The sequence below is a fragment of the Homalodisca vitripennis genome, chromosome X (assembly GCF_021130785.1).
Source record: "Homalodisca vitripennis isolate AUS2020 chromosome X, UT_GWSS_2.1, whole genome shotgun sequence".
Lineage (NCBI taxonomy): Eukaryota > Metazoa > Arthropoda > Insecta > Hemiptera > Cicadellidae > Homalodisca > Homalodisca vitripennis.
The window spans coordinates 136,556,313-136,581,444 of NC_060215.1; the positions used below are offsets into that span (position 1 = coordinate 136,556,313).

The window sequence follows — 25,132 nt, forward strand, 5'->3', positions numbered from 1 at the left end:
TGGGCAAACCCTGCACTCACCCTTTACTTGGCCAAAAAATAGATTATAATCCACTGTTCCAATGAGACGTGCACTTTTTTATAATTTAAGATTAAACAAGAGTGTCCTTTAATGAAATAATATCCTGTTATGCCATTAAAAGGATTAAGTAAAAGACGCTATAGGTTCTAATATACTAGTGTGTTGCACGAGTCTGTTACTACTAGCTGCAAGGATCCCAACCAGAATCCTGCATTAATTGTAATATATTAAGTAAATAATATGCTTTAGCAAAAACTTTTTATTTAACTTATTATTCATAACTCACATAATATTCCAGATTAAAATTGTGTGTTAGTTTCTTATACTAGAAGTTAAAATAAAATATTAAAAAATATTGTATTATGAAAAATTTCATCAGAATCTTCATTTCGTTTTCTGTTACAAAGTGTAGTTTCAAAATTATAGCTTATTATTTTGAAGTATAAAGACTGTTAATTGAGTACTCTAACCAGTAGACTTTTAGCTTGTAAGCGCTGCCGAGAGTTTGAGATCTCTTGTGATGATACAACAGTAGCGCTTTATTTAGCTTGTAAAATATTGGGAATTTGGCAATATCATACCTAAACAATCTTTATATCTCCTACTAAATTAATATTAACTGTAAAATGTTAATATTATTTTGGTATAACACTTTTTATAACACTTTGTAGCCATTTCAATTACTTGAAAAAGTTCAAGGAGTAGTATTTCAAACAACATAAATTCTTTCTAATCTCACGTTAATTCTTTAAAAGTTCCACTTAATCGCTTTCTAAATTATTTTTAATGGCATTGTGGCTATCAACTCATCTGATAAGTACAAAGTTTTTTCTTTAGTCTTCAGAAGTACTGGTATGCTGATCCCTGTCTTTGACTTTGGCGTCGATCAGAGTGTCTTTTGCTACACAATATCGGCTGTACAGTTAATAAGAAACTGCTTATCTGATTATATCCCATCAATGATACTAAAATATTGTACTCCTCTGCATTGCTACTCATGGTGCTGTTAACAGCAGATGTTTTCCCCCATACATTAAAAAAAGCTTTGTTGTGCCAATTTTTATAAATGGCAATAGAGAAGAGGCTACTAATTATAGAGCTATAATAGTCCAAGCTAGCTTGGCAAAAGTGTTTGAAAGGCTTGTCCTGGATTTATTTGCTTATCTTTCACTTCAATGATACTATGGTTCCAAAACAACACGAAACAACAGTGTTTTTTGTGTGTGTTCAACTGTGACAAACCTTCTTCATATAAATGAGTTTGTTGTATCTGCCTTTATACAATATTTTCAGGTTGATTGTATCAATCTTGATTACTCTAAAGCTTTTGATAGAGTCAATTATAAACTGCTGATGGCCAAACTTTAGTATTATGGAGTTTGGGGAGTACCGTATAATTGACTTAACATCTATTTGTCTAATAAGAACTGGCGTGAAGATTCTTGGTACAAAATTTAACCCTTAGCACGCCGTAGACGGAATAATCCGCGATGTTTTTAGGTCTTATAACGCCAAAGACGAAATAATCCGCCGATCGATAAAAATATATTTAATTACTGTTTTTGAACTTTATAAGCTCAATATATAAGCCACAATACTAAGTAATGTACTGGCTTGACCAAATAATCCAGTTGCAGCTGTCAGCTGGCCGCAGTAGGTAAGCAATAAATTGTTTTGTTGCTGGCAGCTGTTCTCCCACTCCCGTCTGTACGCCAATGACGATACTATCCGCCATTACCGACTGTCAATGGAGCACGCATTGTGCCTTTGGGAAGTGCTCTTGCGTTGTCATTCCTTATACAAACAGTTGTAAAAAGTTATTGTTACCATGTTTTCGGTGTTATAATCAAGTTTTTATTGTTTCTTTTCTGTTGTGTAATTATGGCTGATCACCCAGACGATTCTGATTATGACGATTTTGTTGCTAAAGTTTTGAATGCTACGTTTTCTAGTGCTTATAATGATGTGGATGAAGATGATATTAGTGATATTCTTTTAAACAATTATACTGACAGTGACGATAATGAGGATGTTTTCATGTTCTTCATCACATTTATGATTACTCTGTAACCTGAATTTGATTTTTATTTATATATTCCATTGTTATGAAAAAATATAATTATTTTAATGCAAGTATTACATTATTGTAAAATTTTGTGTGTGTTATTAGTCATTATGAATGAATAAAAAAATTAGCTTTAAGGAATTTTCATTTTCATTTTTTCACCTTAAATGAGCGTAATCTGAAAAAATGCTAAATTTAAATCGGCGTTCAAAGGGTTAAGCCTTTTCCAGTCATCTGTCCTCTCCTTTTCAGTATTTTTATAAATGACATTCCCAGAATTCAATGTTAATTGATGCGTAATAATTGACAATGGACCTCAATCTGTGTAAATGTCATGTATAAACTTTCAGTCGAGGCAATAAAAAACTGTAATTTTCTTATGTCATTGATGAAAATTATGGAGCACAATAACTTTATCCTTGAGCCCATAAGGAACACATTATACATGCTACCAAGTGGGATGGTGAGGTTTGGATTTCATTTTTAAAATGAGGAAACTCCATTCTCCTTAAACGCTGTATGTACAAGTATGTACAACGCTGTATGTTCATTGTTCGCTTCATCCTTGAGTATGACTTCATTGATTTGGTCACTCTACCAAAATGATCACATTAGGAAGTTAGAAAACGTGCATACTTACTCACAAGAGTGCTTAGAGTGTTATTGGGATATATGTATCTCAGGAAGCTGGTTGGATAGGTTCTACTTCCCTGTGGTCTGCAGTGTCGTGAGTTCTAGAAGGAAGATCTCTGATCTTGTGTTTCTGTTCAAGTTGGTCACTGAGTATGTAGGCTATCTCTCACTTCTGGGTGACAACATCACTGTTCCCAGAACCCATTCCAGATCAGCATTTCAGCAACATTTTAGACCAACATCCTATACTTAACATACTGAGAAGTGAAGTTGAAGTTGCTGCTGCAGTCGCCTTTTCCCATGACAACCCTGACTTCTTCTAAAGAAGTATTGTCACTTGAATCATACTTCTACTTGAATCATAGTTTACTATTTAAGCCATTTGTTTTTCTTGTTCAATAGAGCTTTAGCTGAAGGTGTGTATCCAGATGTGTTAAAATTTACAAAGGTAATACCAATCTATAAGAAAGGAAAAAAGTCTGATCCAACAAGTTACAGACCAATATCATTAGTCCTCGTAATAAGTAAAGTTTTAGGAGCATGTATTAAAGATCAATTATAAAATTTCTTTGTAAATAATAATTTGCTTTGTGTTATACCAGGCTTGAATACAATTAAGTCCATTGAATGTGTTGTTAATTATGTTTTGAGCGGTTTTGAAGATAAATATTGAAATGTGCTACTCTGATTAACCTGACCGAAGCTTTTGATTGTGTCTCTCATGAAATATTATTTTTTTAAATTCCAATGTTTGGGGGGTAAAGAACTTGGCTTGATGACATCCTACTTGTGTAGCAGGAAACAAATGGTATATCAAAATAATGATGGATCTAATTTTCTATTAATTAAATCTGGTTTTCCCAGTGATCTGTCTTGAGACCATTCCTATTTTTTTATTTCCTAAGTTTGATATGACCATATACATGATTTCCCAAGTAATATACCATGCAAATCAGTATTATATGCAGAGGATACTACTTTAGTTTGGAATGGAAAAGATACTGGAAAATTGCAAGTATATCAGAATGTATCAATGAATATTGCAGAGAGCTGGTTCAGTAAAAATCATTTAAGTATAAATAAAAAAGACAGAATCAATTATTTTGTCAGTAACTAAATTAACTGAGGCAGAGTATTAAACTACTTGGCCTATACTTAGACAGCAGTTTGAAATTGGATGTATACTGTATATACAATATCTATGCAGAAGCTATCTAGAATCACTTATTTTCTAAGAAAACTTAAACTGTGTGTTAGTGGTGATATATTGATTAATGCGTATTATGTTTTTTTTCACTCTCAGATTGTATAAGGTATTACTTTATGGGGAAATAGTACTTATATGGAACAAGTTTTTAGATGGCAAAAATATGCTCTACGGATCATAAAAGGGTTGGACAATCGTGAATCTTGTTTTCCCGTTTTCAAAGAATTAATAATGATGACACTCCCATGTTCATATATATATATATTTCTGTCTAATAAACATAAAAGAAAATTTGCATAAATATAAAATTAGATGTGACATACATAATTATAACACTAGAAATAACTATGCCCTAGATTTACCACCTGCTAGACTTACACACAAAAATAACAGCATATTTTGCATGAAACATTATTCAATAAATTTCCACAATCCGCCCACACTGTCACTTTTAATACATTCACAAATTGCTTGAAAAAATGGTTAAAGCGACAAGTTTTTTACAAGGTTGACGACTATCTAGCTACTGATTATGGTAAATTAACAAAATCTTTTACTAATTTTGAATTGGAGGCTAAATTCAGATTAGGTAGTTAAATGTTTATATTTTCATAAATGTTGATGTAATATAGTAGAACATATAGCACTTAAATATAGTAGTTACAAACAGAATGCAACAAACAATGAAAAAGTAAAATTGTGTTATATTGCTATTGACGAAATCTATTGCATCACTGTATGTTTAATGATGAATAAAATCTTGAATCTTCGCTATCAAATTGTACTCTATGACGAAGCACTTTACACACACATTAACATGCCTTTGAAGGCTCATATGTGTTTGACAGCATGTGTTGCTTTGGTGGTATGTCTAGAGCAGGGGTTCTCAAACCGGTGGGTCGCGACCCCTATGGGGGTCGCGGGACGGGTCTGGGGGGGGGGGTCCCCGCGAGATAAGTGATAAACGAAAAAAAACGAAAAAAACTCAGGCCATATATACCATATGAGCGGCGAATATCAAATGAAGCGACCAATGTACTTATTTAGAAACTGAGTTGAGTCCGCTTGTTAAATACAATAAGTATATTTAATCAATTTACAATTAATCAATAGTATTTTAAAATACAACTATAATTAACAAAAAGGAACAAATGGAGGTATAAATGACTCAACATCGCTGCTAAAAATGATGGGTGCCTGCCGCGCCGCTTGTATCGTAAACGTAGGCCTTATTGTTGTGAGACAAAATTTGTTTATTCTAAAAAAAGGCACACTACACAAAATACATTGCAAAAAAATACATTTTTTTTAAAGTCCAGCAGAATGACCTAATGAGAAACTTGAGCTTGCTTTGTATTAACTAACTGTAGAATGTCTGGGTTGATTTTTGTCAAACACAAAATAATATCATTTTCCAGTGCCAAACGATTTCTTGATTTGGTTTTTAAATTCACCATTGTGGAAAATCCTTTTTCCACAATTGTAAGAAGTAGAAAAAGGTATAAAAATCTTCAATGCTACTTTGGTCAATTCTGGGTGTTCCTTCTTTATACTTAGCCAAAACTTGTCGGGACAAACATCGTCAAAAGTTTAGTTTCAATGACTGATCACTTGATATATCTATCAGTTCATCTTGGAGGCCAGCAATTCAATTCAGCTTTTTGAACACCTTTTTCGGGAAAATGGTTTTGTTATCCACACAGATCCACTTGTATCTTTAACAGGAATATAATCATTCAACTGCTTTATCAAGGCTTCAAGTTGTGATGATATGAGTAATGAGAGAGATGATGTGTCAATGGATGTGTCACCAATACTTGAGACATACTCCTTGAATTCTTGAGTAAGTTGGAAATTTTCAAAGTCTTCATCTTTTATTCTTGTATTCCAAAGAGTAAGTTTTCTTACAAATGCATTTACTCGGTCTTGAGCATACAAAATAGTTGTTTCTGGTCCTTGTGGGGATGAGTTAAAAATGTTGAGATGAGAAAAAATATCAGCTAAGTAAGCAAGCTTTATTAACCATTTTTCATCGCTGAAAAAAATGGGAAAGTTCATGTTTACTGTCCATTAAAAAAGCAACATTTCTGATCTCAATGAAAACAGCCTACTCAACACGTTACCCGGGACAGCCATCTCACTTCGATGTGGAATAGCAAATGTTTGTGCTGGGCTCCTAACCTCTTCACATAAGTTTTCAAGTAATTTACTCTGCAATGGTCGACTCTTGACGTAGTTAACAACTTTGATAGCCTCAGCCAAAAACTTGACGCAAGTCATCCGGCATTCCTTTAGCTGCCAAAGCTTGTCTATGTAAAAAAACAATGCACCCAGTTTGCATTTGGCATTAACGTTTTCAACCTGGCAATCAATCCGCTGTTTTTAACCCGAAAGGGCTCTTGCACCATCACTACAAATTGAAACACATTTGTTCCAATCAATTTTCAAATGGTTCAGTTGCCTCATTGAACACTTTAAAAAGACTTTCACCTGTGGCATGGTCTGGCAAAGATTTTGCAAAATAATACATTTTCCTTAATAGAGTGACCGCAATCATACCTAATAAAACACAAAAAACTGAGCACAGTTAGCAATGTCAGTTGATTCGTCGCATTGAATCGAAAAAACGTGCGTTCTTTTATTTGCATCTTTAGCTAGTTCTGAACATCTTTCACCATGTCTGATATTCGTCGTGACACAGTGTCATTTGATAGTGGGATTTTTTTTAGCTTGTCAGCTTCTTGAGGATTAATCATATTTGAAACCATATCGATTGCGGCAGGAATAATTAATTCCTCAGCAATGGTATGTGGCTTCCCCACTTTAGCAATCTTTAGCGCTACCTCGTACGAAAGCTTTGAGGGCATTTTTGCTAACATCAGTATGACTTTTAATATTTACCTGTTCACTGCGAAGGGACAGCAGTTTTTCTCTGGAAAAACTCGACTGGTTTGTTTTTTTCAGCGCAGAATGCTTAGGTTCAAGATGACGCTTCATTTTTTTAAGGTTTCATGCTTTCAACTGATAGAACTTCACTACAAATAACACACTGAGGTTTGTTTTCAAGTTCAGTAAAACCAAACTGTAGATATGCATTATCATACTTTCGGCATTTTGGTTTTGAGACTTCGGAACTACTTATGCTACATGAAGCTTTTTTTTTTAAAACTTATCCATTATCAATACTAAAACTTGAGTGTTCAATTTGAAGATCAAAGTACGCACTATTTCTCAAGACGTCGAGGCAGTCGACTGGCACAGTGGCTTGTCGGAGGACGAATTGCGCCGTGCGATGGCTGCGCGCGCAGCTCCATGTCAGGCTGTCTCCGCGGCTTTAAATACACTACGCATCAGTTCTGTAAATACACTGCGCATTAGTCTTTGCCTGCTTTGATATTGAAGAATTGAAAATGATTAAAATTACTTTCGTTACATTTATTACCGGATCGTTTATTAATTATTAAGAAATTAGTGCTCACTAACGTTTTATATAGTTTTGAATAGTGTTTTTTTATGTTTTTTAAAACTAATTATTGCTGTCTTTTTGCATACAAAGGCTTAACTTTACGATGTTACAAGAAGGGGGTCGCCAAAATTCTCAACCTAAAAAAGGGGTCGCAGCGTTGAAAAGGTTGAGAAACCACTGGTCTAGAGGATCACATTGGTTTTTGTGTCTTCTTTTTTTTCTCCTTTTTGTTTTTTTCTGCATAAGTTCTTGCAAGATCCTTCTACTGTAATTAACCTATAAGTTGCACTGGTTATACTTGTCCGTCTTGTGCTGTTGACTTATTACCACTGCGTCAATTACTGTTATTGTTATTGCTCCTTATAAATGTTAATTTGATTTGCTGCCTTTGTTATTGTTAAGTTTTTTCTGTTTTGGATTACATAGGTTATTTTTGTTACATTATGTTCCTATGAATTACACTGCACGTCTATTATCAAAGGCTGTCTTTACTCATAATATGTTCCTTTCATACATTATTTATAAACATTATAACTATATATAACTATTTATTTAACCCTTTGGTATTGGCATTAAATTCATATGATTGGGTTCTCACTTCGCCTGGTCATAAAGGTGCCCATCGCTGTTCTCTGCCTCAGGCCAGTCAAGTTGTTGATTTATGACCAAGTCCTGTCCCTCAGCTCGGTGGGCTACACCTAATAGTCCACTATTCAATTTGTCAGGCCACTACCTATGGCTCACTGTATTACGTAGTTTAAAACACTTAATCCTATTCCAGTTGTGACTGGCCAAATAAGTAACTATGTCAGTATTTCTCTATTTGCAGCACATACCATAGTAAACATCCTTCAGAATTTTTTTTTATCTGAGTGTCAGTGTCACTGTAGCTGCTATAGTGTATCTATCAATGTAATAAAATTTTAGTGCATTTGGTGGAGATGAAGCTCAAAATATGGAAACAAGCTTTTATTCTGTTGATACTGGAGACCTACTTGAGACTGATGTACATTTTTTCTACACTGATGTACATTATAAGAAAGCCTCTATGCTTTTCAACATATAGCTGATGTTCATAGCTTTGAAACAAGGAATAGGCTAAATATTTTTACAAATAGATGTAATTACTCTAGCACTCAATGCAGCTTTGTATATCAGGGCATTAAGTTATTCAATGTATTACCTAAGGACGTCAGAGTCAGGTCCCTAAACAGGTTTAAAACCACTATTAAGTAATGGTTAACTGAAAAATTATTATATAGTGTGAGTACTTTGATGTATAGGGTAACTTTTAACCTGATTGTAGTCCTTTGGCATCACTATTTTATACATTTTTAGTTGATTTTACACCTGGACCACTAAACTGTAATTTTAAATTAGGCCTAGGCCTATTAAACAAAATATTCACTGTTTTATTTATGTCTTGCAAAATGACAAAAACTTTACTCTTGATATTATAAAGAAAACATGTAGGCTATTTAAAGAGTTTATGAATTTTTTAAATGTATTTGTATTTAATAATTATAGGCTAGTGTAGATTGTTGTTATCCTTTAACTGATGATGTTGTTATACCCTTTGTGTTTTGACAATAAATGCTTGATTGATTGATTGTATTTTATCCTGCAAAAAAAAGAACTTTTAAAACATTTCAAGCTATAACTTAAGTTACATATTACTTGGATTGTTTAAAAGCAAATAATTAATAAACAATCCATAAAGTTTAAACCGTGAAGCTAATAAATTTTATAAGTTATTTGGGAATTTAATTTAAACATCAGTCATTTAAAGAGCCGAAGGACAAATACTGCCATTTAAATCCGAGTTAAAGTGGCTTACATGGTTACGCAAGCGTCAACTAGTGACGCAGAACACATCCAGGCACTGCGCGTGGCCTGGTGAGCTGAGAGGACAACCTTCCGAGACTATCGTAAATGGTGAATTTGTCAATAATTAATAAATAGCCATGAGTAGATGTTTACTTTCATTTATGTGTTTAATAGTTGAAAAATACAAATAGTTTAATTTGGTAGCTCATTAGATCTTTGTGTTGCTTTTCAGTTAAAAAACAAAACAACTGGCACCGGCACAACTACACAGATAAAGATGCTGATAGTAAGCCTGTTCAGACTGGAACACCTGTGTTCATCCAAGAGTTGAAGACAAGGCACTTTCCCAGGTAAAACTACCAAAAAATTAGTTTTATTACAATTGTTATCTTTCTATTTTCATGAAGTCTGTTATCCTACTGCTTTGACCTCATCATCTCTCCTTATTTCACTTAATAAAATTTTAATAAATCTACTATACAGGGTATGAAGCAATTTATTCTTTTTTATTCAATTTTGGTTCAAATATAAGACTGGACTACAATTTTTTGCAATAAGAAGAAGGTGTAAACTCAACATTTACATTGTAAGACTGGATGATAAAAAAAACTTCTTCCCAGTTGAATGACAGTTTTCCTGTTAGAATAATTGATGGCCTGGAGCTATGAATTATTAAGTCCAAATTAAGTCCTCTTAGCCAATTCATGACCTAGTTGTAATGAATGCTAACAGAACATAGTTCTCTTCGGAAGCCTCTGATGACGATAGATTCAAGAGCCAGACTACTGAGTACAGATTCTATGGAGAAGCAGAAGAATCAGCGAAGCACATTTGGCTGAACTGTCCTGTTATTTTAACATCAGGAAAAACTGCTGAGGGTCTTATTTCCTGAGCCCAAAGGATATTAGAGACGAAAAGCCCACAAATAAAAAATAAATCTAATATCTTAAGTTATCCTCTATAATTCTGAAGAAATTACAATACTTTGTGATGTAACTATAAAGTGTCTCACTCTCACTTAAAGGTGATTTCATTCACACACGCAAAGCTATTGAGTGTTGTGTATTAAACTGTATGTTTACACTTGCAGTGCAGATCCTGTTGTAACCCGTTTGACGGGTTCCCAGTTGACAGTGGCACACCTGTACCAAAATGGTTTTGAACAGCCAATAATGGTTGAAGAAAAAGATGGCCTGGACATAAGAGTTCCCTCAGAATACTTCACTGTGCAAGATGTAGAAGCTCTAGTCGGTAAGCTCAAAAATTAATAAAAGAAATAAATTGACCAAAACAAAATCCTACTATAGTACTATGTAGTCTGATGACGGAAAAGATGTTCTGAGAACATTTTTTATTGAACTAGCTGATCAACAAAAATGATACTTATATGCTAACATAATTTATATTTTAAAATTCCAAGCTAGTGCCCACATTTGTTTCTATAAAAGTTATTAGTTATAAACATCAATTTGTGGTTTTTGGCCTGTTCAATGTGTTAAATGTTTATAAAAACAATTTAGCCAACCTTTGTCTATTTAACCCTTTTAGCGCTAGGCCAAAAATTAAGTCATTTCCAATAATCCCAGGAATTTTCTACCCAATATTATTGAAGGATGCCAGGCCTATTTTAGTTGTTTTGCATTGTTTTACTAAGATAATTTGTTAAATTTACAAATATTATGATATTTTCCTAATATTTTATCTATAAACATTTTTTAATGAAAATCAAATCAGCTGTAGCACAAAATTTACTTTCTCTGTTGGTAAGTTACCGTTGCAATGGCTGTGATTATACATTTGTGAGATTGCCGGGTTTATAATCTATTTATGTTTGTTTATAATTTTAATGATGGCTTATTTTAAGAATGAAATTAATTAATAATAGTACAAAGGTATTTCTTTTCCTATTTCCTCTTAAACATAGTAATAGAAAATAATTACACACAACAAATTTTTAAAACAAAAGACACATAAATGTAAATACATGTGTCCATACACTTATTATGTTAAAAGATAAGGACTCCTGGTTCCTGATACATTAAATTAAGGTTATTGCTCATTACTGCCCATATACTCATACATTTACAACAAACACAATCCTGTATAAAAAAATCACACACATACACATAAAAAGCACACAAACATTCTAAACAGATTATGTAGACAGGGTAGGACTAATCAAAGTAATGTGGATCTTTTCCTATGGCCTTCACTGATTAGAGAAAAAAATTCCTTATTATTAATGAACTGAGTCAAAAAATAAAAACATTGAAAAATTAACTCAATGTGAAAGGTAAAAATAATATGTATATCTACTTCTATATTTGTTAAATAAAAGATGGTTACCCGTTGCGCTGTGATCAATATTGGTGGAATTGTAAAATGCAATCGACCATCACTGCCGGTGCCGTCATCGGAACTCGATGAGTCGTTGTTGACAGAGATGATAAATGTATCCACTGCTTCATCTATGACATCTTCTGTCTGCTTTTATGCATCGTCTATCTTATAGACGTGCTCACAACACTTCCACCATTTCACAACTGGATATTCACTAAATAACTGTCTTTTCTGAACTTGGTAAAGTTTTCAGCGACTCTGTCCTTAATATCACCCCACACTAACTCAATTGGACTCAGATCTGCATGGTAGGTAGGCAGACAAACTACAGTGTGTCCAGCATCAATAACAAATGTATAAACAGAATATTTTTTTGTCACACAAGCAGATTTGACTAACACTAAGCCTTGGTCATAGTCGTGGGTACTCAATACCGTGCCAGGTGAATAGTTTTGGATTTCGGCCTGTAACGTCGCACTTTTTGGTTTATATGTAGTCTTCCTTGTTATGGTAGCTTGCATTGTCAATAACAAACGCACTTTTTTCAGGGAGATTTGGAATTAAGCGTTCGTTGACCCACTTTGAAAAATTGTTATGGTCCATATAATTGTGATAGACTAGAGACACATTGATTTTTTTCTCCTTACTGGCAGGTTGCCATATTCTTAAGGCATTTGGAAAAAATCCTGCTTCACCTCCAGCGTGAATTATTATAATCTTGGGCCCTTTCAAACATCTTTCGTTATTCTGATTTCGGATTGAGACTGCCAACACTAACATGCGACTTGTTAACGTATGTTTCGTCTATGTACACTATATTTTTCTTCTCATGTCTCAGTTTTTGGATATCGCGTAAATAGTTTGCTCACCAACCTACTACATGAGTCTGTTCAATTACTATTTTACGCTTTGACTGAGTTCTGAGCCATTTAAATCCCATATTTTTCAATACATTTCTTTGGTATTCCTTACCAAATTTTAGGATATTTTCTTCCTATAACAGAGCTTTAAGTTTTGCCTGTGTAGGGGGTGTATAGATCAGGCTTACGAGAAGAAGTAAAAACTCAATTTACAAAAAAAGTAGTGTTATTTTTACAGTTTTGTGGATAGTAAAATAATTTGTGGTTTGTTTTTGTTTACAATTTTAGTTTTTGTACATAGTATCAGTTGTTTTGAGGAAAGATTTTTTTCAAGAGCTATTTTGCATATGAAACTGGAAACATTTTCCACAAAACTTTTTGTATGTACCGTTCGTGTTTTTTTGTATAATAAATTAGCAGTATAAGCATATTTTAACTAAACAATTTAGCTGCAAAGAAAATAAAATAGAAGTTAAGAGCCTATCTAAAACCGTTTTTATTTTATGGATGTTGTATTAAAATTTATAGAATACTAAAATAGTTTGGGCTTTTTTCAGCAGTACCTTGAGAGAAATCTCTGGTATTTTTCAAACAAACTTTTTTATTATTCTCCGGCACTAAAAGTGTTAAAATTAGAGTTCAGTGGCACTTGTTTGTAATGTACATTTTTATCACATTTTTCTAGATGGAAAGAAATTTTCATATTAATAAACTCTAGGTGAAAAATGACGTAAGCATAGGAGCAATGATATTGATATACCTTTGATGTTAAGCAAAGAAATACTGTCACCCACAAACTTAACTTTTTAGGTTCTTAATGGCTGACTGAATGATATTACCCAATTTGAGAGGAGTTACAAACTCCTATGTTTATATGTGTTTACCATCTCAGATTTCTTGTGCTACTGGTCTTTATCAAAATATATGTATGTTAAACACTCTCCAAATTTTGTGCACAGCACAGTAAAGTAACACCAGTAACAATATTACTTATTATAAAATATTACTAATACTGACAGCTGGAACTGAGGGAGAATCCTGAAACTGGTTCATGTATTTCCGAAAGTTGGTTGGAATAAACTTCAAGTTTTCTAGAATGCTGCCATATGCAATGGTCCAATTCAATTCATTCGACCGACACATCTATGGAATAACCTGAACAGAACAATGATATTATTGTGATATCATCTGTCAAAACGTACATTAATTAAAACGTTTGTTCATCCATTTCTTTGTTTCACTCCAGGATCGGACAGAGAAGTGGATGTGATTGATGTCGCTCGCCAAGCCGACATCCGAATGAGAGTATGTGACTTTGTCAATTACTTCAACAATCCAATGAGACAAAGAGTGTTGAATCTCATCAGCCTGGAGTTCTCCACTACCAAGTAGGTTGCAATTTTGCTAACCTACTACTACTTAGCTATGTTATTCAAAGTGATTTGGTTTTGAACAGTTAAAATAAGCTTGACTGTTGCCTACATTCTTTTTAACATGCTCAAGTGTCTACAGGATCAACATAGCCTATAGTGGGAGGAAAATACAGGATCAACATAGCCTTTATTGGGAGGAAAATACAGGATCAACATAGCCTTTATTGGGAGGACAATACAATGAAGTATACTAATACCTCAATTTACTCTGACAGCTTTTAAAAGTTTTTAACAAATCAAGATGCTACTTTTTATTTGATAATTTTTTTTAATGAATAAAAACCAAACCAATATAATAATAGTTACTTACAACTATTTTGACTATAGTGAAACGTAATTTTTATCTATTTTGGTATTTTTAGATGTTTTATATTTTTATGTAGGTTTTTACACAGTTGTTAAAATTGAAAATAAATAATTTGACTCAAAATTTAGAATAGGTTATATATAATAGAGTTGTGTTTGTTATATTTTTTATTAATATTTACATAAAAATCAGACACAAAAGATGACGTAGTTTTTCCAAAAATATGATGTCTAAAATTATTTTTGGTGCTGTTTCTGGAATTTATTACATCATGATAAGGTATGTTTTTAAGCAATAAAAATTTAGCACTCCTGATGAGTCTCAATATATTTTTCAGCAGTGAATGTGTTAAATATATTACTTGCAAGAATGTTATTAACTATTGTGACATTTTTTGTTTCTTAAGGCAGCAACTAAAATATAGTTCACATATTCTTGGCTAAAGCTCATTCACTCGTGGGGCTGGAAAAATGTAATTTCTGTCTGTCTGTCCGCACAATATCGCGAAAACAAATTGACCTATAGACTTGAAATTATCCAGAAATCTTAATTTGTATATTGGCAGCACTGAGGTTTATGATAGTGCATGTCACTCCATGGGATTTGGCTGAGCATTAGCGAATACTTTAGCATTAATTGTATGGGAAACCATGATGACGAGTCCTAATACTAAATGACAGTGAAGTGTCTAGTATAATCCAGTCCCTGATATATTCATTTGAATAAAGACGCTCATGATGTTTTTTTTTTTTTTTTTTTTTTGAATCAACACTTTTACCGTATTCATCTCTTGATTGAGCTATTAAACTGCAGGTTGAGTGAGCTGGTGGAAGCTCCTTTAGTGGCGCGCAAGTTAGACTGGGTGAACACGGTGTGGCCCATGTCCATTGGCACTCTACAGACGGTGTGCAAACGTCCAGAGGTACAGAAGTATTGTCTCATTGGAGTAAAAGACTCCTACACAGACTTCCACATTGATTTTGGAGGAACTTCGGTATGGTACCATGTCCTGAGGGTAAGTTTTCAATGCATCTAATATGTGCAGCTTAGTACCGCTAAAATAAAAATATTTAATTAACAGGGCTGAAAACCAGGGATAACAAAACAGCAAGCAAGCCTACCTTGAAAACTACGTACAAGTTGTCTGTTCACCCAAAGTGAGCAGACAACTTGAATGCTCTCTACTTGGTTTGAAAGATTGCAGTGCAATCGAAAATTTCTAATTATGTGAACAAATGTTTACTTTCATGTGTCTTTTCAATCAGTGGTCTCTAGAAAGTAGTTTTCAAGGTAGGCCTGCTGGTTTTTCCATCAACTAGTAACAAATAAAAATATTAATAAAATTTACAAAGTATATCCAGAAAGTAAGTGCTATTAACATAAAATTATTTTCACATGAGAAAATATAATATAAACTAATTTTCAACATAGTTTCAAGCAATATTTAGACTCCTTATGTTGTGGGCGGGCAAACTTGTCCAAATCTTCCTCAAGGAAACATCTCACCAGTTATGTTGTCAGCTATAACTTCAGTGTTTTAACCCTCTCCCGCTTGCAAGGCATGAATCGGCACGGCCACCACATAGCCACTGCAGCTTAAACGGCACAGATCGGCACGCACTGCTTAACCCTCTAGAGCCGATAAGTGCTGCTCTCGAGTAGCAATATTTTGTACTACTACGAGTTGTTAGCTATCAGGAGACCATTTACTTTACTTTTACAATAGATTTATTCCATTATTTTGCTATTTATATTAGTTGTGCGGAATCAATGGCGGGTTGTAGTCGTACACTTTGTGACAATGAAATCGATCTCGTTATTAGTACTGATTGCGACGATTCAAGTGAGTGTAGTGATGTACCAGAGCCTTGTGAAGTGGTTGGTGGCATTGAGGATGTAGTTCGGAGTGATAACAGTGGCAGTGGCAGTGACGGCGAGCCAGACAATGACCTTCACCAAGTAACTGCGCAACAAACAACCCCGTGCCACCGGCGCCCAGCTGTCCGTGTGCCCCCTCCCTGGTCTCGTACAATCAACTTCATTGAACCAATATATAGTAAAACAATTAATATATATAATTATAGTTAATTACAATGACAGAACGTGTGTAAGTAGAGGTGCCGCGTATTTTGACCGAGTGCGACCGTTAGAGCGAATTAATTGAGGTTAGAAGCACCGTGAGCGCCTGGAAACAATGCGAGCGGGAGAGGGTTAATTTTGCCCTTACTGTTGAGGAGCAATACAGTTCTTTGGCTGATTATTCTTTTCCTACTGTTTGAATTTCACTCTAAATTATGTACTATTCCGTTTTCAACATAACTAAGTACAAAGTTCAGCTTGCATAGTTTCTTGCATGCAAAGACTAGGTTCTAGAATGAATATCTTGGATGGAGGTTCATCATTTATTTTAAATATTGAAAATGATCGTTGGAAAGAGAATACTCAAGACTTATTAATTGTTCTGGCAACTCTGAACCAACATAACTATTAGACTGTAATAGATGTAAAAACTGATATAAACTTCCAAGATGGATCCCTTTGGTGTCAAATCATGAAATTTTCAGAGATATAGAGATCTTTTTTATTCTATAAGCATAGAGCTTATAAATGGTGACATAAAAATTATACAAAATGTTTACTAAAACTATAGGTTTTAGATCGACATTGATTTTACTAATTTGAAATGTTTTAGATGGTGTCATAATTTAAAGTAATGTTACATGTTTTTTATCATATCTATAATAGGGATCTTCTCAGGAATTCTTCCAGGGTGAAAAATGGGCAGGTAACCGGCCAATCGGTCGATGCTGTCTTCAGTGCTTTGCCTGTTTTTGATTGCAGCTCTGGTGGAAGGTGGTTGAAAAATTTCCTTCCGATGTATGATGGTTTCTTCTCATACAAAGTTAGGTGGTGGTTTGTTAGGTTGTAGAGATGGTGTATGTGTTTATTTCTTGGTAAATCTTCACTATCAATATACATTATTACTTCTAGGATGTACAACGAAGCAACTGCAAGAATTTTTAGGTTCTTGAAAGCTCTTCTGCAGCTCTCTAGGCATTGGAAGTCCAGCCAAGACTAATAGCTTATTAATAGCATAAATCCGAGGTTTTTGCTGATGTACCACCCCAGACAACTAATCTATACTTCAGATGAGGTTGAAAAACTGAGAAATATGCTGTATTTGCTGTTTCCTTGCTACTTAATTATTTTATTTGTTTATGACATACAGAGTTGTATTGAGTTTTTTTGCTGATGTTGTCAACATGTAGTGCCAAGGTCATATCCTAATCTATTTTAATACCCAGAAATAATGCTATCTTAACATGGGATGACTGGTACTTCAGCTGTTTTTTTCCCAAATGCTACCTGGCTGGTTTTTGATGGATTTACCATTTCCATAACAGAATTCATACACTGTGTTGAGAGCTTTGTAAGAGGCCACTGCTAGCATGTTTTCTGATTTCTCAAGCAACATCAGAGTGTTGTCGTCTGCATACATTAGGGAGGTACAGCCACCTTGTATGTGTTGCGGCATATAATGTATAAATAAAATAAATAGGACTGGTTCTAAAACCGAGCCTTATGGCGTACCTCTCTGAATTGGCAAGAGGTTTTTATCTGATTATAGACCAAAGTTTGGTGAAAAAGAAAATTCCCAAAGATCAGAGTATTGTTTGGTCTTTCCATTACATATGATATAAAAGAAAAACCTATAAATTATTTACACCTAGTGAGTTTTAAAATGATGGGTTCATCGGAGTTGTTGATTATAAAATTATTGTATATAAGCTATTTTAAAAATTACTATGCTATAATATAAAATTTAAAAAAATACTAGCTGTCAAATTAAATATCTATGAAAAATAAAATTGCACAATTCATAACAATCATAGCTTGTACATGTTATTAATTTTTGACAATTTTAACATTTTTTGCAGCTCAGAAACAGTTATTAATATCCATGATTGATTTATATATGAACCGAACTTCTGTAAACCTTAGATACCAGCTTAAAGAGCAAAACAGGGCCATTCTTCTTTTTGCAGCACAGAAACAGTTATTAATATCCATGATTGATTTATATATGAACCGAACTTCTGTAAACCTTAGATACCAGCTTAAAGAGCAAAACAGGGCCATTCTTCTTTTTGCAGCACAGAAACAGTTATTAATATCCATGATTGATTTATATATGAACCGAACTTCTGTAAACCTTAGATACCAGCTTAAAGAGCAAAACAGGGCCATTCTTCTTTTTGCAGCACAGAAACAGTTATTAATATCCATGATTGATTTATATATGAACCGAACTTCTGTAAACCTTAGATACCAGCTTAAAGAGCAAAACAGGGCCATTCTTCTTTTTGCAGCACAGAAACAGTTATTAATATCCATGATTGATTTATATATGAACCGAACTTCTGTAAACCTTAGATACCAGCTTAAAGAGCAAAACAGGGCCATTCTTCTTTTTGCAGCACAGAAACAGTTATTAATATCCATGATTGATTTATATATGAACCGAACTTCTGTAAACCTTAGATACCAGCTTAAAGAGCAAAACAGGGCCATTCTTCGGTGTTAAGGTATCTGAGGGAAATTAGGGTCTTTCCCGTCACCCCCCAAAAAATTAATAATGGATTCAAGATTTGATGAGGTTTTTGATTACATCTTCTACAAAAAGTAAAAAGTAGGCCTGAAAGAGTGTTCTGAGTGCTTTAGAACGGATTAAAATGCTTGTTTGAGTTACAACCATTGAGGGAATATTATGTATGGTAATATGATACAAAAAATCCCCTATTTCTTAAAAATAAAACTAAATGCCTTTTATTCATCCATGTTTTCAATTTATAGTGCTTTTTAGATTGACTGTCACAAGAAGACATCTAATAAAACAGCTATTGTATTTTTATGTATACCAAAATTTATAAAATTTAACAAAAATTATAAATACAATAAAAGGATTTACTTAAAGATAATTTACTAATTACACGGTACGTAGTAATAACGTACATGAACTAATCCATAATTAATAAATATTGACTTTTCAATAAGATAATTGATATAAGAATTGTACATGCTGTCTTAATATTAGCTTTATGGCTGTTATAAAACCTAAGCTAAAATAGTTTAAACATTACCTTCCCTTAAAGCTTGTGGGAGAGGTATATCAACTCCTTACAATGTGGCAAACAAATTAAAAGGGGAAAATGCCAAATCAAACCGCGTGTTGAGAATAGACTAATCTGGTCCAGTGTGAACAGATCAGTGTGCAAGTGATGGCAGGTTATCAACAATTTAATTACATGTAAGCAACTGAATGTAGTTTGTGTTCTGCCCGGTATGAGTGTCTTCCTATTAGTTTCCAACTTATTATGCCTGTCTTTTGATATGAAGCATTTTAAATTCATAGGATTATAATTTTTGTTTTTTAGGGTGAAAAAATATTTTACCTAATCAAACCAACATTGGCCAACCTCTCTTTGTATCAACGGTGGATGACTTCCAGTACACAGCACGAAACCTTCTTTGGTGACCAGGTGATTTATTTACATTTTCCTCTGACTGTAATGTAAAATAATTATTGCACCCTGGTAATACTATATAGGAAATCATTAAAATAAAAGTAAGTGAATAATTATGCAGTAAACGCTGTTTATAGCAGTCATTTTCATACGGGGCGTTTCCAGACTGAATCTCAGAGGTGGCAAAATTGATTGTTTTAAATGGCCATATTGAACACAAAAAGGAAGATAAATCAACTGTAATTGCACCTGTGTCCCAGACGCATAGTATCATTAGTATCAGCCCCTGCCCCCAAAATAAAATATTTTTGAGCCCTCCTTAACAATTTTAAATGTAAACCCCTATCAAGTTACTCATCGTTTTAAAGGTCTTCATGAAAGAAAATTAACAGTGAAACTAAGAAGTTGCTACTACAATCTAGTGTAAAGTGGTAAAGAATTCAAATTTAAAATAACCTGATGCCTAAAATTGTTTAAAATGACAAATTATAAACAAAATTATGCCATTTGCTCGTTTGAATCTATTATTTGTTTTTTTAATTATAAAATTGAAACAAATAGGAATTACAGGTGGAAATGTTTGTAAATTTAACTTCTTAACTTTGTGAATACTATACACATTCTCTTGAATTAAACTAGCTAATAAGTCTGGAGACAGGTCAAATCTTGCTAGGAATGTTACTGTGGGTTTTGTTTGCCATTAAACAATGAATATTGATACTGATTGTTTTTCCGATTCAAAATATTAAAAATTTGAATTAGCTGCCATTTTGTACTGGCTTGAGGTAGGAACCTCTAAGTGTCACTGTTAATATCTTCTTTCATAAAGACCTTTACAACAATATATATCTTGACAGGGGTTTACATTAAAAAATTTTTGAGTTGGGCCCAAAATTAGGTATTTTGGAGGCAGGGGCAATCTTGTGATACTAACCGAAAAGTGCAGTCTTGTACCCCACAGATGTATACTGAGTTTATAAGTTAATAAAAGGTATCAATAAATTTTATTCACCCTGTAGATTTTCACTTATTCGAACATTTTTGAAAATATTATAAAATCAAGAAGCGTTATTGTCATTAAATACACAAGTGTACAATAGAAATTTTCATGAACATAGTAAACATGTACTATGAATAAAAACTATATTACAATAAAATTATTTTCCTTTAAGTGGTTCATATATTTGTGATCTGAAGATGGACATTATTCTAATGTTAAAAATTGAAAAGTGATCAAATAAAATACACAATTTATCAAATAGAAATACACAAAACAGGAAGAAAAAAGCAATTAAGTTAAGTACCAACAGTGTGACAAAAGACCTTCAATACTAACATTTAAAATTCAAACAATTAAAATTACCGCTGAAACATATTTATAAATAAAAAACAAATTTGAAAACAGATACAATAATTTTTTGTCTTAACAAAGTTCACAATTTACATTAATGTACTTGTATCAATAATTTTGTCAAAGTTTAGAATACAGGGTGGGCCATAAGTCAGTTGTCAAAAATGCATTTGGTGCAATAATATACCAAACAAGCGAAAATACAAATACATTTATTTTACTATGTAGTACAAATACAATTTATTAATACAGGAAAACATGTAGTATTCAATGAACCTATAAAAGATGCTCAAAGTGGTCTCCATGCTGTTCTAAGCAAAGATTGCATCTTTTTAACACAGATTTACAAATTTTGTCGCAAATGTTCCTGGACTGTAAGTTTTCAAACTCTGATTGGATTCGTTCCTTCAAATGCTCAACATTAAATTTAATCATACCTTGTCGAGATGGAGGCTGGATATTTGGAAAACGTTCCACAAACAAATCACGAACATCACTATAATTATGATCATGTTTCCACCATGTTTGCAAAACAAACACACGCTGTTCTGTTGTTAATTTCCTATTCATACTTTCTCAGATATCGACAATAAACAAACATAACCTCAAACTGCTAGTGTTTGACTTAGTCAAGTTCACAACTACTACGCTAGGAAAAACAAAGTCTAAGGATTGCTAGTGACAACTGACTTATGGCCCACCCCGTACATGATAGAGATACAATATTATTCCACTTATTTGAGTAAAAAAGGTTTGAAAACACCTGTTATGCACCTGTTGAACACATGTGTTTATGCAAGGTGGACTGCTGTTATCGCTGCATCGTCCAGGCCGGCCACACCATGCTGATCCCCACAGGCTGGATACACGCAGTGCTCACACCCGTGGACACTCTGGTGTTTGGTGGCAACTTCCTGCACAGCCTCAACATCCCCATGCAGTTACAGTGAGTGTCTCAACTATTTCAACAGGTTTTCAAATGCTACATTCAATATTTTGTTATTCAGTTACACTTGTTAATCCTAAAACTAATGTCGATTCAGTTCCATCTATTTAGTTCTTGTTTCTACCACCAATTCTAAAATCAATTAATTTCATAATAAAATAAATGAGCTCCGTAATCCATCACACTCAATGCTTTAATTTTGTTTCATTGTGTGGTTTATATGTTTTGTAGATAAAATGAATTTGTTTTATCAATATGAGGTTTTAACACGTTCACGATGACATGTACCCCATCAGGTACATACTGGGTTTTTAAAGAGCATCATGCGCCCGATGGGGTACACCTTGCTATGGATTTCCTTATTGCGTTTTTATTGTTTGCCTGTCTTGGAGGTTTGTTAAATATGATCCCGTGCTGAAAGAAATACCTCAGACTATCAGTTTTTAGTTATTTGGTTTGGTATGGAATCATGTAAATATAATTATTATTTTAACATTAGGTACTGTTTATTTAATGTGATTTAAACTAAAAAGGAAAGTAAAGTAAAGATATCCTATTTTACTAGGTGACTTATATCTAGTTATCTAAATTTCTTGTATAAGAAACCCTATATTAAAAAAAGTTCAACTCATAATTCTTTGATATGAGGTGAATATTATGGGGTTATAGAAATTTCTTATTATTTAATGGCAATTACAAATAACATTCAAATCTATTCTATAACTAATTAAAAAGTTGTAAAGGATATTAATTCCTTTTTTTATGAAAATAAAATGTTTTGTAGACTATTTGTAGTTTATGTATGAAAAGGCATAGATCGATTACCAGATTAAAGAATGGTTTTACTTTTGTCAATAATATTTTGCTTTTAGTTGGTATATGTCTTGAATTTATGAAATGAAGTATTGCTATGTATTGAAATTACTTGGTCTGCTGAACACTAGGCCTACACACACATTAAGATAAGACTTTTGTTGTAAAAAATGTTTTTTCAATCTATGCATATGCCCCACTTTAATTAACCCTTTAAGGACCAACCGTCTGATTTATCGCCGGCGGCGTACTATGCGAAAAGGACCAGTCGTCTGATTTATCGCCGGCAGACTTTTCATATTTTTTAAGAGATATTTTAATCTTCTATATGGAATAAATATACTATTTTTCTATTCCATGTATGTTTTTTACTAAGATATCAAATTTTAAACGTCTTTGGAATCATCAGCTTGGTGAAAAAAAAATATTTTACTGCCATGTTGCATCTTAATGTTGTCAGGGTACTTTGGGATTATACCGGCCACACCCAGACATGAATCGTTATTTGACATTTTGCTTCTACTGATTACTAGATTAGCGTAGAACAATATTTTGTCAATATAAAACAGGAATAGTCTTATTGCAATCCCCTCCCCATCCTCAGACAGAGGTCAAAGTCGAGCGGTCTAGTAGGATTATGATTACAGAGTCTCACCGCCCGTTCAGCTGGTGCGTCGCTTTGTTGTACTTCCGTGAAAAAAACACACTAAACTTGTTTTTATGTACCGTGCAAAAAACTTAATCATGTGATGCCGCGCGGCCTGCCGTAATCGGGATTCTCGAGAAAGATAAGATAACAGCGACAACAATACCGATCACAATACCTGGAAATGCTTGTTGATTGATGGAATGTTAGTTATGTTACTCAACTACATCGTTTTATAACGTTCTAAGTTCATTGAAAAAAGTTTAAGCGTTGGGGGCATATAATGGAATCTGACCCCATTAACAATTGATAATCGTTGTAAGTTTGTAATTTTGTAATTAAAGAGTTGTTTTTTCGTTCTATCATGTTTGTTTCTATAAATGTATATTTTTGTGTTCTTCATAATGGTGTGGTCGGTATAATCCCAAAGTACCGAATAATATCCTTAGTAGCCTGTAAGGTTTTGTATGTTAGGCTAATGCTGAAAAGTGTGTTTTAACCAGTGTTACAGAAAAATTTAATTCATTTACAAACTTTTTATTTTTTATTCCAGGGCTTTCAAATTTTGTACAGTTATAGAGAATTATATGTAGAACTAATAAATACCATTTCCCACAGATAATTTATTCTTATTTTTGGTTGTTATTGAAGATCAAACTCAATTTTTTTTCTTTTTTTTCTTTTTTTTATTTGATAAACAGATAAATCAAACTGTTTTTTGCTGTATAATGACTTAAATTTATTTTTTCACAATGAACAATTTAATTATAAACATTTTAAGCCTAAAAACAAATCTGTACAGTAATTAGTTCTGAAGATATGATTTTTCTCTCAAACGCTTGAAAAATCACACATTTTTAATGTGCACAGTTCTTGGAGCATGGCCAGAAAAACGCAAAAATTTTCTTTGCACATGTCAAATTTTGGTCTGGTCCTAAAAGGGTTAATGAAATATGTCCTGAAATACCACTCTATAAAGATGTTGGTTTTTTTTTTCAAAAATGCTGTTAAATGTCACCAAATTTGTTATAAAAGGCACCGTAATGTTACTAAAAGTCACTGATTTTCGTCATACCTCAGCAGTAGACCGGATGTTGAAGATCGTAAAAGTTTTCCTGATGAATGTCACAAACATTTTTGTGTTTTACTAGTTTTGAAAGAATGTGCTCTTATATTGGTTTTAGTTCAACTAATATTTTATAAATAAAGTGCATTCATTCATAACGATTTGTTTCAGAATATATGAAATTGAAAAGAAGATTCGCACACCTGAGAGATTCAGGTTTCCTGCGTTTGAGACAATCAACTGGTATGCAGCCAAACGTCTGTGCGAGGAGCTAAAGATGATTAATGATGAAGCCTCCAAGGTTCCAGCCTACTTGCTGGTGGGAGTCAAGGCTCTGCTTATAACTTTAAAGCAATGGAGTCAAGATAGAGATGTGAGTGGTCCATAATTTTGTTTCTTCAGTTCCTCAAGTGCTATAGGCGTATATATGCTACTCGTGTTTTTCCGGTTAAATCGAAGATTGTATTGTTGTGCTTGATCTACGAGGTGGTTCTAACATCTTTTTCCATTTGTTTTATGTCAACTAGCCCTTTGTTACTGTTCCGCCATGCGCCATCTGCTACCGCTCTCTGTGTCGTGACTCATGAGTCACTCATTCTGTTACTGCATTGTAAACAAGCATGTCA

General features: G+C 33.4%; 1 protein-coding gene across 2 annotated transcripts in view; it reads left to right on the plus strand.

The window, feature by feature from the left end:
* LOC124369880 (histone lysine demethylase PHF8-like) overlaps positions 1 to 25,132 on the plus strand; it is a 60,256-nt gene that overhangs the window by 7,622 nt on the left and 27,502 nt on the right. For both annotated transcript variants that reach the window (XM_046828018.1, XM_046828017.1), the window contains exons 3-9: positions 9,452 to 9,569; positions 10,310 to 10,470; positions 13,666 to 13,807; positions 14,973 to 15,174; positions 19,595 to 19,699; positions 21,836 to 21,981; positions 24,678 to 24,879. In XM_046828018.1, coding sequence (XP_046683974.1) covers positions 9,452 to 9,569; positions 10,310 to 10,470; positions 13,666 to 13,807; positions 14,973 to 15,174; positions 19,595 to 19,699; positions 21,836 to 21,981; positions 24,678 to 24,879 — 1,076 coding nt within the window. The remainder of the gene's footprint in view (positions 1 to 9,451; positions 9,570 to 10,309; positions 10,471 to 13,665; positions 13,808 to 14,972; positions 15,175 to 19,594; positions 19,700 to 21,835; positions 21,982 to 24,677; positions 24,880 to 25,132) is intronic.